Below are 16,427 nucleotides of genomic sequence, written 5' to 3' on the forward strand. Positions count from 1 at the left end.
TTTTTTAAATAGATGAGCAACCAGCAAGTTTTATAATTATAATGTCTTGCAAAAACCATGACAAAGCAAAACAAGCACTGACAAAACAGGCTGGCTGCTGACTTTGCCAATGGCTTTTCTTGATGTTTATTTTATTTATGTTTTGCATGATTTTAAGTGAATTGACTTTTACACTATTTCGAAGTTTGATAGCCTATTCATGCTTGTATACTTTATTTGCTAAACACTCCTGTGTTTGCTTAAATACCCGACTGGCGTGTTAGCAGTGTGCACAGCAGGACAGTGATAATTAGCTCTGGTTAGTTGGCACCATACCATGGGATTGCCACTTTCAGCCCTGTGGGCGGGGCTAGCGTTGAATTGTCCTTAAACGAGCTCGGGTCTACAGCTGTCGGGGGGCGGGGCCAAAGGCCTCCTAGAAGGTGGGAAACATCTGAAGGCAAGGTGAGAGGGCGGAAGTCGCTCTCTGATTGGACAGTCAGGAAGGAGTACTCCTCTACCAGTGGGCGGGGTCTAGCGACCCTCGCCGTGATTGGCGGTCGGCGGCTGTGTGGGTGACCTATCGAACCCTGCGGCGCTGTCAGAAAGTTTCAAGACGGGCCCAAGGGCTGAGTTCCCTCAGCGGAGCGCGAGCCTAGCGTTCCTTCCGTGCCTCGCGCCCCGCCGCGAGCCGTCTCGAGCCCCGTCAGTGCCCGCGCGCCCGCCCTCTCGCGCTGCGCGCCACGCCCCCCCCCTGCAGCCATGGCGGAGAGTCCCCGGGCCCGCGGCGGGCGCCGGAGGGTGGGCCGGCTGGCGAGCACCTCGGGTCCCGGCAGTGAAGAGGACCTTCGGGACGGCAGGGCAGCGAGAGGCCCGGTCGAGGAGGAGCGTGGGCCCCACGGGGAGCTGAGGTGAGAGCCTGGCGGGGGTGGGGCAGCTTCCTGTCAGAATCTTGCAGGTGCCTGACATGCCTGTGTTTGCATGTGCCTGACATGTCTGTGTTTGCATGTGCCTGTGTTTGCATGTGTCTGACGTGCCTGTGTTTGCATGTGCCTTGCATGTCTGTTTGTATGCGCCTGACGTGGCAGTGTTTGCATATGCCTGTGTTTGCATGTGCCTGACGTGCCTGTGTTTGCATGTGCCTGACGTGCCTGTGTTTGCATGCGCCTGACATGCCTGTGTTTGCATGCGCCTGACATGCCTGTGTTTGCATGCGCCTGACATGCCTGTGTGTGTGCATGCGCCTGACGAGCCTGTTTGCCTGTGTGTTTGCATGTCCCTGCCATGCCAGTGTTTGCATGTGCCTGTGTTTGCATGTGTCTGATGTGCCTGTGTTTGCATGTGCCTTGCATGTGCCTGACGTGCCAGTGTTTGCATATGCCTGTTTTTGCATGTGTCTGACGTGCCTGTGTTTGCATGTGCCTTGCATGTCTGTGTTTGCATGTGCCAGACATGCCTGTGTTTGCATGTGCCTGGCATGTCTGTGTTTGCATGTGCCTTACGTACTTGTGTTTGTAGAAGATGCCTGGCATGTCTGTGTGGGCAGAAGATGCCTGATGTGCCTGTGTTTGCATGTGTCTGTGTTTGCATGTGCCTGGCATGTCTGTGTTTGAAGAAGATGCCTGATGTGCCTGTGTTTGCATGTGTCTGTGTTTGCATGTGCCTGGCATGTCTGTTTGAAGAAGATGCCTGGCATTTCTGTATTTGCCTAAGGTACCTGGCATGTCTCAATCAATCAGGGGTTTGTAAAGCGTGGTACTCACCCGTGGGGGGAGGTGGTGCGGCTCAGGATCAGTCAAAGAGTAAAGTCTTGAGGTCCTTCCTGAAGGTGTGCAGGGTCTGGGAGCATCTGGTGTTCTCAGGGAGCTTGTTCCAGGTTTTCGCTGCGATGTAGGAGAAGGTTCTCCCGCCCGTTCTGGTTCTGCGGATGCGTGTGACCTCCGCCAGGGAGAGTTCGGCTGAGTGGAGGTTCCTCTTGGGTATGTGGAAAGATACTCTTTCGTTGAGGTATTTGGGTCCGATGTTGAGGGATTTGTAGGCTTGAGTGCGGAGTTTGAAGGTGACCTTCTTCTGGACGGGGAGCCAGTGAAGGCCTTGTAGGTGTTGGGTCATGCGTTTGTCGCGTGGTGTCCACAGGATGGTTCTGGCTGCGGCGTTCTGGATGGTTTGGAGTCTTTGTAGAAGAGTTCTGTTGGTTCTGGCGTAGAAGTCGTTGCCGTAGTCCAGTCTGCTGGTTATGAGCGCTTGGGTGACAGTCCTTCTGTAGTCGGGGGGGGATCTATTTGAAGGTCTACGGAGGATGCGTAGGCATTTGAAGCTAGTGGAGGCGGCAGCGTTTATTTGGCGGTTCATGGAGAGAGTGAAGTCAAGGATAATGCTGAGGTTTTGCGCTTGGTCAGTCGGGCTGGGTGGGTTGGTTCCCGAGTGCGGTAGGCCACCAGGTGTTGTCCCATGTGGAAGTGCAGGGTCTGAGAATGAGGACCTAGGCAGAAGATGCCTGGCATGTCTGTGTTTGCAGAAGATGCCTGGCATGCCAGTTGTGCATGGCTTCATATACACATGTGGAGCGCTGAGGTTCAATGCGTGATTAATACAGTCCGGGCCTTTGCATTCTGGGACATGTAGTCCTGTACATGTAGAGCTGCAAGACAATCAGTGCAGAGTGACACCCTGGACTAGATGAGCTGCATACACGCCATGGACCTGGGAAGCTTCAGAGTGATGCACCAGGCTCGTTTGATTGTGAAATGAAGACTCCTACACACACTCCTCTAAGGTTAGGGGTGGGTGTGCCACCCGATTCTTTGCTTCTGGACAGTGAGGCTGCGAGTGCTTGAACCCACATGCTGCGCATTTACATCAAGCATGGCCCGGCCTGAGATGTGTGATCTGCCTCATGACCCGGGCCTCACCCCTCACGTTTGCACAACTCTAGAACTGAAGCATGGCCCAACAGTGCTGCAGAGCCCTGCTAATGCACTACAGCGCTATACTGATCTCTGTTAACAGTAGCACCCCAGTTCGTGCAGCGAAGAGTGCCTTGTGGTTGTGAAACGGTTGGATTGCAGAAGCAGCCGGACACAAAAGCTGCAGCCTGCCCCCTCCAGTAAGTGGACTGGGATCCCACTTCATATAACTTTATGGACTGCGGTGTCCTTGTGTTTACTCTCAGTATCCATAGTAAAAGCCCTAGTGTGCAGCGCACGCGCCAGGAGAGCATTATTGACGCAGTGACATTTCAGGAAGTAATACGACCTAACTGTAGTGGCATCACCGGAAATGGCGAAAACAAGTTACTAAAATAACACCAGCACTAAAGTAAAGTATGTTACAGGAAATGACACGAAATGGGTAATCTCAGGATGTGTGTGAAGTGCTTGTGACCAATATCTCTTGCCTCTCAGCATGGAACTCTCCAGCAAGGCAATGTCTGCAATAGTCATTTCCAAAAAGACATATCTCATTAGCGCCTAGAAGTACGAGTTAAGGGCACAGCCTGTATATGCAACAGCAGCTCCGGAATGTGTGACCTAGGCATTGTATGCACCCATGACCCCAGGGAGCATCAGGAACCAGAACAGTACTATGTACTGGTATCCCCTTGGAGCGTTGTGCACCAAGGGCGCACACAATCATTATAATTAGTGGCCCCTGTCAATCATATTAATCAATGACCCTAGGCAGTGCTTTAAATGTAAAACAAGTGCAAGTTCTCACCAAAAGGAGCAGTGTGATGGGGCGGAGTTCAAGGCGGACACAAGGGCGGTGCTGAGGTGGAACAAGGAGCAGGGTTAGGCTTTTGACCTTGTGAAGGTTGTATGCAAGAACTCTGCATGCACTGTTAGAATGTCAGATGCATCGGTCCATTAGTTATCCCACTGAAAACCATACACGTGGCACTTACAAATCGGAATTAATTAATACCCAAAGTAACCCTTTTTTTAGCAACCTTAAAATAAGAAAAGATTGATGGAAAAACATTGATATTCTAAATGTATGCCTCGTTGTTTGCAGGCAGGTCCTTGTTGCAGAGTCATAACGCACTAAGCTGTATTACAAGGCTGTTAACTATAACACAAGGCTAAATACAAGAAAAACAGTAATCAATTGAGCCATCTACATAAAAAGAAATCTGTGATTTACATGTTGCATGCTGTGCTGTCCAGCAGACACAATGATCCTCTATGGCTATGCAATGTTATTGTGAGTTGAACCTTTGATTCGAATGTACAAAGATCTTCCTTGCAAGTGCATTAATCACCACTTTATCGCTACTTATGATGCCCGAGTTCACTTGCGTAAGAGAAGGGCCTCGGCTTCCTGTTTCTCAAGATGAGTTAATATTCAGCTGCAAAAAGTAAGCAATTCATTGGGCACTCTTTTTATGCTCCGCATTAGTGGGTGTTTCTATCAAACCTGGAAAGCAGAGTTGCTTTCTAAGAGACCTACTTTGTATGAATGACTTTAGTGAGCAGCATATTATGTCTCTGCTACTGGATGAGAAATGCTGACACACACTGGTGATATTGCTGTTTGTGGCTCAGCCTTTCAACATTCAATTTTGTCGTTGAAAAGGAGTGGTGGACGGAGTAAACACTCTGCAGATGTGATATCGGAAAGAATAAAGTATCTACTCGGCTGATCTGGCTGCACTCTGTGTTTAAAAAAAACCAAACACACACCATGAGCCCACGTGTGTTAATTCAGCTAATAATTTATATTATATGCCTCATAAACTTCCTATACTTAATGTCAAAAGTATTCTTCCATTTGCAATTATCGACGAAATATTATCGAAAAGAAACAGGCTTTCAAGTCAGGTTACAATTGACAAGATGGTCTTTCTGAATTGAAATATGACCAATGACATAAAGTCTAGGTCAGGAGATGGGGCTTATTACAAATTAAATAGATTTTCTTTTCTTATACCAAAATAACTTGTACAGACGACCACCTAAGAGTGTAAAATAAATGAAAATGTGTTTTCCTGCCTATGGCCTTAGATCAGTGTGAAATTGCAACCATGAGTGTGAAAAATGACACACATACCTAGCCATGCAATGCATTTACTGGCTTCTGACAAAAAATATAGCACTGTACACCCAGGTTGCATGTAAGCCCAGGTGGTTTAACCCTGGAGGCAAACATCTCTGTTCAAACAGCATATCCTATTTTTCAGTTGACTTACGGTTCGTCCAAAGTCGATAACATAGGCACCGCCAAGTTGGATAACCAGATCCCTTATTATTTACACACGTAAATAGGCAATTGGGTTGTGTGCAATGGTTGGAGGTGGTGAAAGCAATAGTTAAAAGTGCTTTTGTTCTGTCCACGGCATAGTGTATCTATGTAGTTCTCGGCTATATATGCACATATCGCTTTCATCAGTGACCCCAGACAGCAGTAAGCATTAATGGTTCCCTGCTGTACCAGGCCATCGATAGGATGAGCATAAACCGTGCAGCGGGTATCCTTGGAAGTGGCGCCATCAGTTGGTGCCTTACCCTTAGACCAGTGCTGTGCAGAGCTTCACTTCTTGCTCCTGCAGTTTAGATTTCATTTCCACAACCGGATGTTGCTGCTGCATGCCACCTAGGTAGGCTGTTCCACCATGCACCTGGGTGCATGGGGAGGCCAGGCAGACACACTTGTTGACCCACAATTCCAGTGTCTGCAGATGTGACAACCAGCTACTGTTTGTGACCATCTGACACTCACAGGGGGGTGTTGGGGCCTGGTTGTCATAATCTATAGACTAGGTTCTGATTGGCTATCTGCAGCCAGTCCAGGGCCTGGGGAGTCTTCGTAAAGAGCATAGCGTCAGCTGATTGCAGGCCAATCCTGTGATCTTGGGCTAATGTAGGGTACTTTATGCATCACTCTAGCATAAGATCTGTGGTACTTTACAAGAGTAGGAGGGGGGGATGCTGTTAACTGTGAGGGGGTGTGTAGCAAAGGAAGCTGGGCTCGTGTAGGGTTTTGACGCCTGTACTAGGATGGTACTCCTACAGGAGTGGGGAGAGTACAACCGCCTTCCAGCAAATTTCCAGTCTGCCATAACATTTAATAATCCTTGCCAATAATAAAATACCACACACCTGAATCCACCATCATGTATAATTGTCTACCGACCACCATGATTATTGTGAACGAAAAATGCTTTTACTGCCTTCTCGTTAAATAAGCGCTTCTCCTCCATCCTCAGGCACTACATGCAGTTGTTCATATGATCCTTTTTGTTCACCTGTTGCGTACGTTATCCAAGACTGCGTATCCTCTGGAATTCCCAAAATGACTAGAATTACCACAACTTTATCCCTGAAAGCCAAGCCTCCTCTCCAACACCTTAATCTGGCTCCCCTTCCTGTTTTTCTAAACCGTGGCTTCAACTCCTGTGGGATTGCACCTAATCTCCTGTACAAATTTCTCTGAATTCTCTACAATTGTAGCGCTCTTTACCGCTTTACAGAGGACAAGTCCAACTCCTGATTTTATTTTAATAGATTCTATTAAAATATAGTCTCTAAAAAATGTAGTCCTAATTGATATGTTGAAAATCACACGTTGCTGCGAAGGACCTTAACACTGTGACCTATTCTTCTGACTAATTTTTCATTCTACTTATTGCATAAAATGTGTCGTGCCCCATAACTGTAATAAGCCGGGTTGCTAGATTGGGCAAACTCTTCCATCACTGTGCAAACCTTACTCCTAGACAGCCTAGTTTACCCCTTAATAGTATAAAGTCAAGACGGAACTCTACTTAATAGAATGGGTGCCAAAGCTTGGTAGTACCAGTACAACACTTAGATCAATTCACTGCTCATTAAAGCTTCCTGACCACTTTAGAAAATCAAAAAGTCTTTCGTAATCAAAATAAGGCCTAACATGAAAAAAAATGTCAACGTCGTAGAGTTTCAAAATAAGTGACATTCCAAGTGGCTTCTCCATTCTGCATGGACAGTCAATGAAAGTGTATTTATTGATGCGTTTTTACATAGTGCGGACAGTACCCAGAGGTGTCGGAGCGCTTTACAATAGAGCAAAAGATGGTTACATGAGTAACAATGTAGTAGGTACTGCAGTTACTCATGGTGAGTTACCAATTTACATATTATATATTCAATACAAATTACATATTTTGAAAAGTTAAAGTGCTTAGGGTAACATAAATACATATTACATATTTTCTGAGTTGAAGCTGAAAGATCGGTATAGCTCTCGCGTAGTACTCACAAGTGACCACTTCAGGCATATTCCTACATCAGTGACATAATAATGTATAAGGCCTAGTGTCAAAGAGTCACTAGGACTCCCGTACGCACAACAAGAGAATTATTCGTAAGGTTTATGTCAATCGGTTTGGTTTAAGCCTTTTATTTGAAAAAACATATAAATATACTCATTATTTTCTTAAACTGGTGTTTTGCAATCATGAATATTATAAACTTCGTAATTCAATGGTTAAATTGCAAGAAACAAAAGATCACATTTTATCAAAAAACAGGTACAGTGTGAAGTCAACACAAAACAAATCCAAAAGAAAAAACCCAATGCATTTCGGGGCAGTGGCCCCTTCGTCGGGGGTCTGAAAAAGAGAAAAAAAGAAAACAAGGAGGCTAATACGTATAAATGTATCATAATGTATGAATACTTATAACCCTATGTATTTTAGATCATGGCTTACCTAATAAATGAGAGCACAATAGTGACCTGCGTATGGTGGCTCCTAGTTAGCCAAACATTTTCTGAAAAACCAAGAAAGAAATGAAAGTTTTGAAGGAACTGATTTGAGTGATGTATTATTTAGGAAAATGGAATGAAAAAATGTGCGTTACCTGTCCTTTGATCAAGTTTGCATCTATAAAAAAGGATGGTATGTAAAATTACATGTCTCACGGTATCAAACAATGCTGCATATATACTGGCCAAGATACAAAGGCAAATCAGCTCACCTGCATATATAACTTGTGCGCAACGAAAAAGAAACCTATAAGAACAAATAATTGTTGTAAGTGCAATGCACGTTAGCCGCCCAGAAGCGAGTGAAAGGAAAGAGATTACTTTAAATACCTGCGTGTCTAAGTAACAGCGTTTCGATCACGCGAAAGTCTCTCTTCACGATTCTGTGAATATGAGAGGAGAAAGATTTTAATAGTTGCCCTTTAATCAATCCGCCTTGGCGTGCCGTCAAGAAAGCTACAAACTAACTCACCGCCCGTTTTGACGATCCGTTCTCATCTGAGTTCAACCGACTGTGTGCTGACTGACCAGCTGCGATAAAAAACTTCAAAGTCCTTCGCCTATTTCAATGAGATACTAGCAGATGGTAAACAGCGTAGGTGGACTCGATAGAGTCAGTTTTTTAAAAATTTTAATTCCGGGCGAAACTTTATGTAGTATCTATGTGAGCGCCAGGCCCACAAAGTCAAAACCTTACGAACGGGTCCGTTTTTTTATATGTCACAATCGGGGCTTTGTGCTTTTTATAATACGAACACCAGAAGCACAAATTAGAAGCCGATTTTAAGAACACCGAACAGAGTATCCTGCTTCTAAGATTACAATAAGAGGCGGATATTTTAAAGAGAGACCAGAAGGTAACTCTCTGTGACGTGAAGCAGTGGCCCAGAGCTGGGTCCGCAATAACAAATGTATAATCTAAAACATGGGTAGCCTACTTAAAGATGGATACAAAAATAAGTGATCAGGCATGTAATCTAATGTATGTCTGAACGGAATCCTAAAGGGAATAGTGTGAAGGGTATGAAACACAATCTACCCCTGCCTATTTACAATCTAAATATGTGTTACAAATGATAAATACACAGCAATTTTGGTAATAAAGATATATGTGTTTTCTTGGAAACAGTAAACAATATAGATGCGCCACAAGGGACAGTTATTCCTGCCTATTTCCAAGCTGTCAACAAGTTACAAACTTATACTAATAGATAATTTCGATTATAGTAACATGTGTGAAATAATGTGAAATAAGGGAATCATATTTTCTGTTTTCAGCTAAACAGAGTGAACTATAAAGAGTGCCATAATAGCTTTAGGGGGTCTGAGAATTCAAAGGTAACACGCCATTTCTATTTTATCATTTAACCCAAGTGGGGTCATGGTTTGCAATTTCCGAATCCAGTAGGTTTCTCTTTGAAGTAAAATTTTGGCATTGTCCATACCTAGCCTCTGTGGTATCAGCTCTATGATTTGAAAGCGTAGTTGAGCTATATTATGGTTTGCATCTAACAAATGCTGTGCCAATGCTGACGTAACATTTTTGTTTCTTATACGACTCTTATGCTCTGAGAGTCTTGTTTTCATCTTTCTGTCTGTCTTGCCTATGTACAATAAGCCACACGGGCATTTAATGGAATAAACTATATGTTCAGAGTCACAGTTCGTTGTGTGTCTAAGCATTATTTTTTCTCCCGTCCTCGGATGTTGAAGTGTGTTGCCTGGGATGACATTGTTACAATTCTTACAGTTAAAACACTTCATAGTTCCTTTATGAACTTGTTCCTGTTGTAAAGCAGTCGGTTGATTGAGGAGTTCCTTCAGATTTTGAGCTCTTTTGTATGCGAACAGTGGTCGTTCACTAAACAGTGTTCCAAAGTCTTGCTCAGCAAGTAGAATTTCCCATCTTTTTAATATAGTTCTTTTAATGTCTCTAGAAGCAGTTGAATACTTTGACACAAACACCATTCTTTTGCTTGGGTCTTTTGGTTTCTTTTTCAAAAGCTCCGTTCTTGGTATTGTTTTTATCTTCTCCAGGTGTGATTCCAATAGTTTCTTTGGGTAACCTCTATCAAGGTATCTGTGTTTTTGATCGTCAAGACTCTTACTACATTGATCTGAATTGGAGGATATGCGTTTAATTCTCATGAATTGGGAAACTGGCAAGTTGTTTATTAGACTGGCTGGGTGGAAGCTGCTATATAGTAGCGCAGTATTCTTGTCAGTTGCTTTTTTATACAGTTTCGTCTCGATGGACTTGTCTTTAATTTCGACTAAAACATCCAGAAATGGTAGTGCTTCAGTACTTATGTTGTGCGTGAATTGGATCCTTGGGTCCACAAGATTAAGGCTGCCAATGTTTCTTAGAAGGTCTGCTTTAGAGCGTTTCCATATAATGAAGATGTCGTCTATATAACGTTTGTAGTAAATCAGACCTTGTTGCCAAGTTTGATCTTCCAGGATATAATCCAGTTCAAATTTCGCCATATAAATGTTTGCATATATGCATGCTCCTGGGAAACCCATGGCAGTACCTGTCAGTTGATTATAGTATTTGTCTTGCCAATGAAAATAACTGTTAACCAAACAGAATTCCAGTAATTGTAGTAGAAATACCTGTAATCCATGTGGTTTATCAGTTTTTAGAAGGGCCCATTCCATAGCCTCTATCCCTTGTTTATGCGGTATCGACGTATACAGTGATGCGACATCTATGCTGCAAAGAATCCATTCGCTACATCCAGTTGTATCTATAGTTGCCAGACTCCTGAGGAAGTCCGAAGTGTCCTGCAAATACATGGGCCAGTTTTGAATAAATGGCTGCATACGAGTGTCTATGAAAGTGCCAAGATTCTCGAAAATAGACGAACAGCCTGACACTATTGGCCTGAACGGTGGATTTTCAATATTTTTGTGAACCTTTGGCAGAAAGTAAATTCTGGGTCTTCGTGGATAGATCTGCTTAAGGTACCGTTTTGTGTTATTGTCTATCCAATTCAACGTTTCTGCACTTTCCAAAATTTCATCAAGACTGTGGGTGATATTTGTTGTTGGATCTAGCTCTAGAGGAGCATATGTATTTGTGTCATAAACATGTTCATCTCCTTTTTGCTTGTAGAACGTGGAATCCATTATCACAAGTGCTCCTCCTTTGTCGGCTTTTTGTATTGTGATGTCCTTATTTCTTGCCAGACGTTGAATTGCACTTTGTTCTGCTCTTGTCAGATTGTTTAATTTCCTTTTGTAGTGTATTACTCAAATCTGATTTGACTAGAGTTTCAAAAGTATCCAAGCTTTTGTGGGATATTGGTGCCATGAAATTGCTTTTGGGTTTAAAAGGTTTTTCAGTGTCATCCAAATTGTCTGTGGGATTCAGTGTCATGAAGAAAAATTTCAACCTAAGGACTCATGAATTTGAAGAAAGATATTTCTGTTTCTAACTCGTTAGTTTGATATGTTCTCACGAAAGAAATTCCTTTATTCAGGAGTTTTACCTCAAATTCTGACAGTGAGTACTTTGAAATGTTTATGACAAGGTTTTGGTCTGGCTCCGTAGTGATGGTTTTTTGAGTTGCTCTGTCCTTCTCTCTCTCCTTTTCCCTTTCCTTGTCCTCTTCTCGTCTTTTTTCTGGTTGTACCAGGGGTAAATCCGGTGGTCTGCTGGGCGGTTGGTCCTTTTCTAAAAAAGCAACCGATGATGTTGCAGATGTTGTTGCTGTTAAATCAATGGTCTGACTTGTTCTTTCTGCTGATTGGGACGCTACTGGTTGTCTTGTAGTGCTTAATTCACTGTCAGATACCACACTTTCGTCTGAAGAAACTGGCTGTTGTTTTTTGCCAATAAACCTCCTTTTAGCATAAACCTCTGCCCACGTATATGCTTCGTTGAGCTTGTAATCAATGGTATCACGCTTAAATTTGCGTAGCTTAGTTTCCTGCAGCTCTTTACCATACTTATCAAGACGTGTGTTTATGTCTTCTAGTGTTCTTGTCCATTGCGCTTCTTCTAGACGCTCTGATCATTCACGCTTGGCGTTAAAGATTTCTTCCTCAAGATCTTTTATTGTTTTTGCGAGCTCTTCAACAAGCAGCAAAATTAGGTCTAGGGAGCATTTGTTTAAAATCTCAAACCATTTTTCCATGAATTTTGGATTATTATTGAGCCTGTATAGCATAGGTCGAATGGCCAATCTGAGACCTCTGGGGATTCTTCTGACTCGATGGTACTGAATTAAAGTTGTAGCATGCAAACGCTGATTAAGTTCTCGTCGGGTTAAGTATTCTAATTGTTTTAGTTGTTGTTCAACTGATCCTCCTTGTGTGTCGAATGTTTTGGCTTCTTTAATAAGTTTGTAAATTTGACTGGCCTCATCCGCTGTGTAGGCCTTTGTATTTGCCCGATTATCGGTAATGGAGGCAATCGAATCAAAAGACATTTTTGGTTTGGTGCAAGCCCCCAAAAGGTGCAGTAAGAGTAAATGTGGATGAGGTAGGGTGCTGCACTCGTGTGTAACACTGAAGTTTAAATCCTATATATCGATACGTGTGCTGTACCGGATTAGTGCCTGCCAACTGGTATTCAAACAATGTATAAGGCCTAGTGTCAAAGAGTCACTAGGACTCCAGTACGCACAACAAGAGAATTATTCGTAAGGTTTATGTCAATCGGTTTGGTTTAAGCCTTTTATTTGAAAAAACATATAAATATACTCATTATTTTCTTAAACTGGTGTTTTGCAATCATGAATATTATAAACTTCGTAATTCAATGGTTAAATTGCAAGAAACAAAAGATCACATTTTATCAAAACACAGGTACAGTGTGAAGTCAACACAAAACAAATCCAAAAGAAAAAACCCAATGCATTTCGGGGCAGTGGCCCCTTCGTCGGGGGTCTGAAAAAGAGAAAAAAAGAAAACCAGGAGGCTAATACGTATAAATGTATCATAATGTATGAATACTTATAACCCTATGTATTTTAGATCATGGCTTACCTAATAAATGAGAGCACAATAGTGACCTGCGTATGGTGGCTCCTAATTAGCCAAACATTTTCTGAAAAACCAAGAAAGAAATGAAAGATTTGAAGGAACTGATTTGAGTGATGTATTATTTAGGAAAATGGAATGAAAAAATGTGCGTTACCTGTCCTTTGATCAAGTTTGCATCTATAAAAAAGGATGGTATGTAAAATTACATGTCTCACGGTATCAAACAATGCTGCATATATACTGGCCAAGATACAAAGGCAAATCAGCTCACCTGCATATATAACTTGTGCGCAACGAAAAAGAAACCTATAAGAACAAATAATTGTTGTAAGTGCAATGCACGTTAGCAGCCCAGAAGCCAAAGGTTCACAAAAATATTGAAAATCCACCGTTCAGGCCAATAGTGTCAGGCTGTTCGTCTATTTTCGAGAATCTTGGCACTTTCATAGACACTCATATGCAGCTATTTATTCAAAACTGGCCCACGGATTTGCAGGACACTTCGGACTTCCTCAGGAGTCTGGCAACTATAGATACAACTGGATGTAGCGAATGGATTCTTTGCAGCATAGATGTCGCATCACTGTATACGTCGATACCGCATAAACAAGGGATAGAGGCTATGGAATGGGCCCTTCTAAAAACTGATAAACCACATGGATTACAGGTATTCCTACTACAATTACTGGAATTCTGTTTGGTTAACAGTTATTTTCATTGGCAAGACAAATACTATAATCAACTGACAGGTACTGCCATGGGTTTCCCAGGAGCATGCATATATGCAAACATTTATATGGCGAAATTTGAACTGGATTATAGCCTGGAAGATCAAACTTGGCAACAGGTCTGATTTACTACAAACGTTATATAGACGACATCTTCATTATATGGAAACGCTCTAAAGCAGACCTTCTAAGAAACATTGGCAGCCTTAATCTTGTGGACCCAAGGATCCAATTCACGCACAACATAAGTACTGAAGCACTACCATTTCTGGATGTTTTAGTCGAAATTAAAGACAAGTCCATCGAGACGAAACTGTATAAAAAAGCAACTGACAAGAATACTGCGCTACTATATAGCAGCTTCCACCCAGCCAGTCTAATAAACAACTTGCCAGTTTCCCAATTCATGAGAATTAAACGCATATCCTCAAATTCAGATCAATGTAGTAAGAGTCTTGACGATCAAAAACACAGATTCCTTGATAGAGGTTACCCAAAGAAACTATTGGAATCACACCTGGAGAAGATAAAAACAATACCAAGAACGGAGCTTTTGAAAAAGAAACCAAAAGACCCAAGCAAAAGAATGGTGTTTGTGTCAAAGTATTCAACTGCTTCTAGAGACATTAAAAGAACTATATTAAAAAGATGGGAAATTCTACTTGCTGAGCAAGACTTTGGAACACTGTTTAGTGAACGACCACTGTTCGCATACAAAAGAGCTCAAAATCTGAAGGAACTCCTCAATCAACCGACTGCTTTACAACAGGAACGAGTTCATAAAGGAACTATGAAGTGTTTTAACTGTAAGAATTGTAACAATGTCATCCCAGGCAACACACTTCAACATCCGAGGACGGGAGAAAAAATAATGCTTAGACACACAACGAACTGTGACTCTGAACATATAGTTTATTCCATTAAATGCCCGTGTGGCTTATTGTACATAGGCAAGACAGACAGAAAGATGAAAACAAGACTCTCAGAGCATAAGAGTCGTATAAGAAACAAAAATGTTACGTCAGCATTGGCACAGCATTGGTTAGATGCAAACCATAATATAGCTCAACTACGCTTTCAAATCATAGAGCTGATACCACAGAGGCTAGGTATGGACAATGCCAAAATTTTACTTCAAAGAGAAACCTACTGGATTCGGAAATTGCAAACCATGACCCCACTTGGGTTAAATGATAAAATAGAAATGGCGTGTTACCTTTGAATTCTCAGACCCCCTAAAGCTATTATGGCACTCTTTATAGTTCACTCTGTTTAGCTGAAAACAGAAAATATGATTCCCTTATTTCACATTATTTCACACATGTTACTATAATCGAAATTATCTCTTAGTATAAGTTTGTAACTTGTTGACAGCTTGGAAATAGGCAGGAATAACTGTCCCTTGTGGCGCATCTATATTGTTTACTGTTTCCAAGAAAACACATATATCTTTATTACCAAAATTGCTGTGTATTTATCATTTGTAACACATATTTAGATTGTAAATAGGCAGGGGTAGATTGTGTTTCATACCCTTCACACTATTCCCTTTAGGATTCCGTTCAGACATACATTAGATTACATGCCTGATCACTTATTTTTGTATCCATCTTTAAGTAGGCTACCCATGTTTTAGATTATACATTTGTTATTGCGGACCCAGCTCTGGGCCACTGCTTCACGTCACAGAGAGTTACCTTCTGGTCTCTCTTTAAAATATCCGCCTCTTATTGTAATCTTAGAAGCAGGATACTCTGTTCGGTGTTCTTAAAATCGGCTTCTAATTTGTGCTTCTGGTGTTCGTATTATAAAAGCACAAAGCCCCGATTGTGACTTATAAAAAAACGGACCCGTTCGTAAGGTTTTGACTTTGTGGGCCTGGCGCTCACATAGATACTACATAAAGTTTCGCCCGGAATTAAAAATTTTAAAAAACTGACTCTATCGAGTCCACCTACGCTGTTTACCATCTGCTAGTGTCTCATTGAAATAGGCGAAGGACTTTGAAGTTTTGTATCGCAGCTGGTCAGTCAGCACACAGTCGGTTGAACTCAGATGAGAACGGATCGTCAAAACGGGCGGTGATTTAGTTTGTAGCTTCCTTGACGGCACGCCAAGGCGGATTGATTAAAGGGCAACTATTAAAATCTTTCTCCTCTCATATTCACAGAATCGTGAAGAGAGACTTTCGCGTGATCGAAACGCTGTTACTTAGACACGCAGGTATTTAAAGTAATCTCTTTCCTTTCACTCGCTTCTGGGCGGCTAACGTGCATTGCACTTACAACAATTATTTGTTCTTATAGGTTTCTTTTTCGTTGCGCACAAGTTATATATGCAGGTGAGCTGATTTGCCTTTGTATCTTGGCCAGTATATATGCAGCATTGTTTGATACCGTGAGACATGTAATTTTACATACCATCCTTTTTTATAGATGCAAACTTGATCAAAGGACAGGTAACGCACATTTTTTCATTCCATTTTCCTAAATAATACATCACTCAAATCAGTTCCTTCAAAACTTTCATTTCTTTCTTGGTTTTTCAGAAAATGTTTGGCTAATTAGGAGCCACCATACGCAGGTCACTATTGTGCTCTCATTTATTAGGTAAGCCATGATCTAAAATACATAGGGTTATAAGTATTCATACATTATGATACATTTATACGTATTAGCCTCCTGGTTTTCTTTTTTTCTCTTTTTCAGACCCCCGACGAAGGGGCCACTGCCCCGAAATGCATTGGGTTTTTTCTTTTGGATTTGTTTTGTGTTGACTTCACACTGTACCTGTGTTTTGATAAAATGTGATCTTTTGTTTCTTGCAATTTAACCATTGAATTACGAAGTTTATAATATTCATGATTGCAAAACACCAGTTTAAGAAAATAATGAGTATATTTATATGTTTTTTCAAATAAAAGGCTTAAACCAAACCGATTGACATAAACCTTACGAATAATTCTCTTGTTGTGCGTACTGGAGT

General features: G+C 42.0%; 1 protein-coding gene across 1 annotated transcript in view; it reads left to right on the forward strand.

Moving 5' to 3' along the window:
* Positions 1-528: 528 nt before the first annotated feature.
* The window catches only part of DGAT1 (diacylglycerol O-acyltransferase 1), a 218,784-nt gene continuing 202,885 nt past the window's right edge, over positions 529-16,427 (forward strand). The window contains exon 1 of the mRNA XM_086966508.1: positions 529-890. Within this exon, the coding sequence (XP_086822634.1) occupies positions 742-890 (149 nt within the window). The 5' untranslated portion in view covers positions 529-741. The remainder of the gene's footprint in view (positions 891-16,427) is intronic.

The sequence above is a fragment of the Lissotriton vulgaris genome, chromosome 4_1 (genome assembly GCF_964263255.1).
Source record: "Lissotriton vulgaris chromosome 4_1, aLisVul1.2, whole genome shotgun sequence".
NCBI classification, from domain to species: domain Eukaryota; kingdom Metazoa; phylum Chordata; class Amphibia; order Caudata; family Salamandridae; genus Lissotriton; species Lissotriton vulgaris.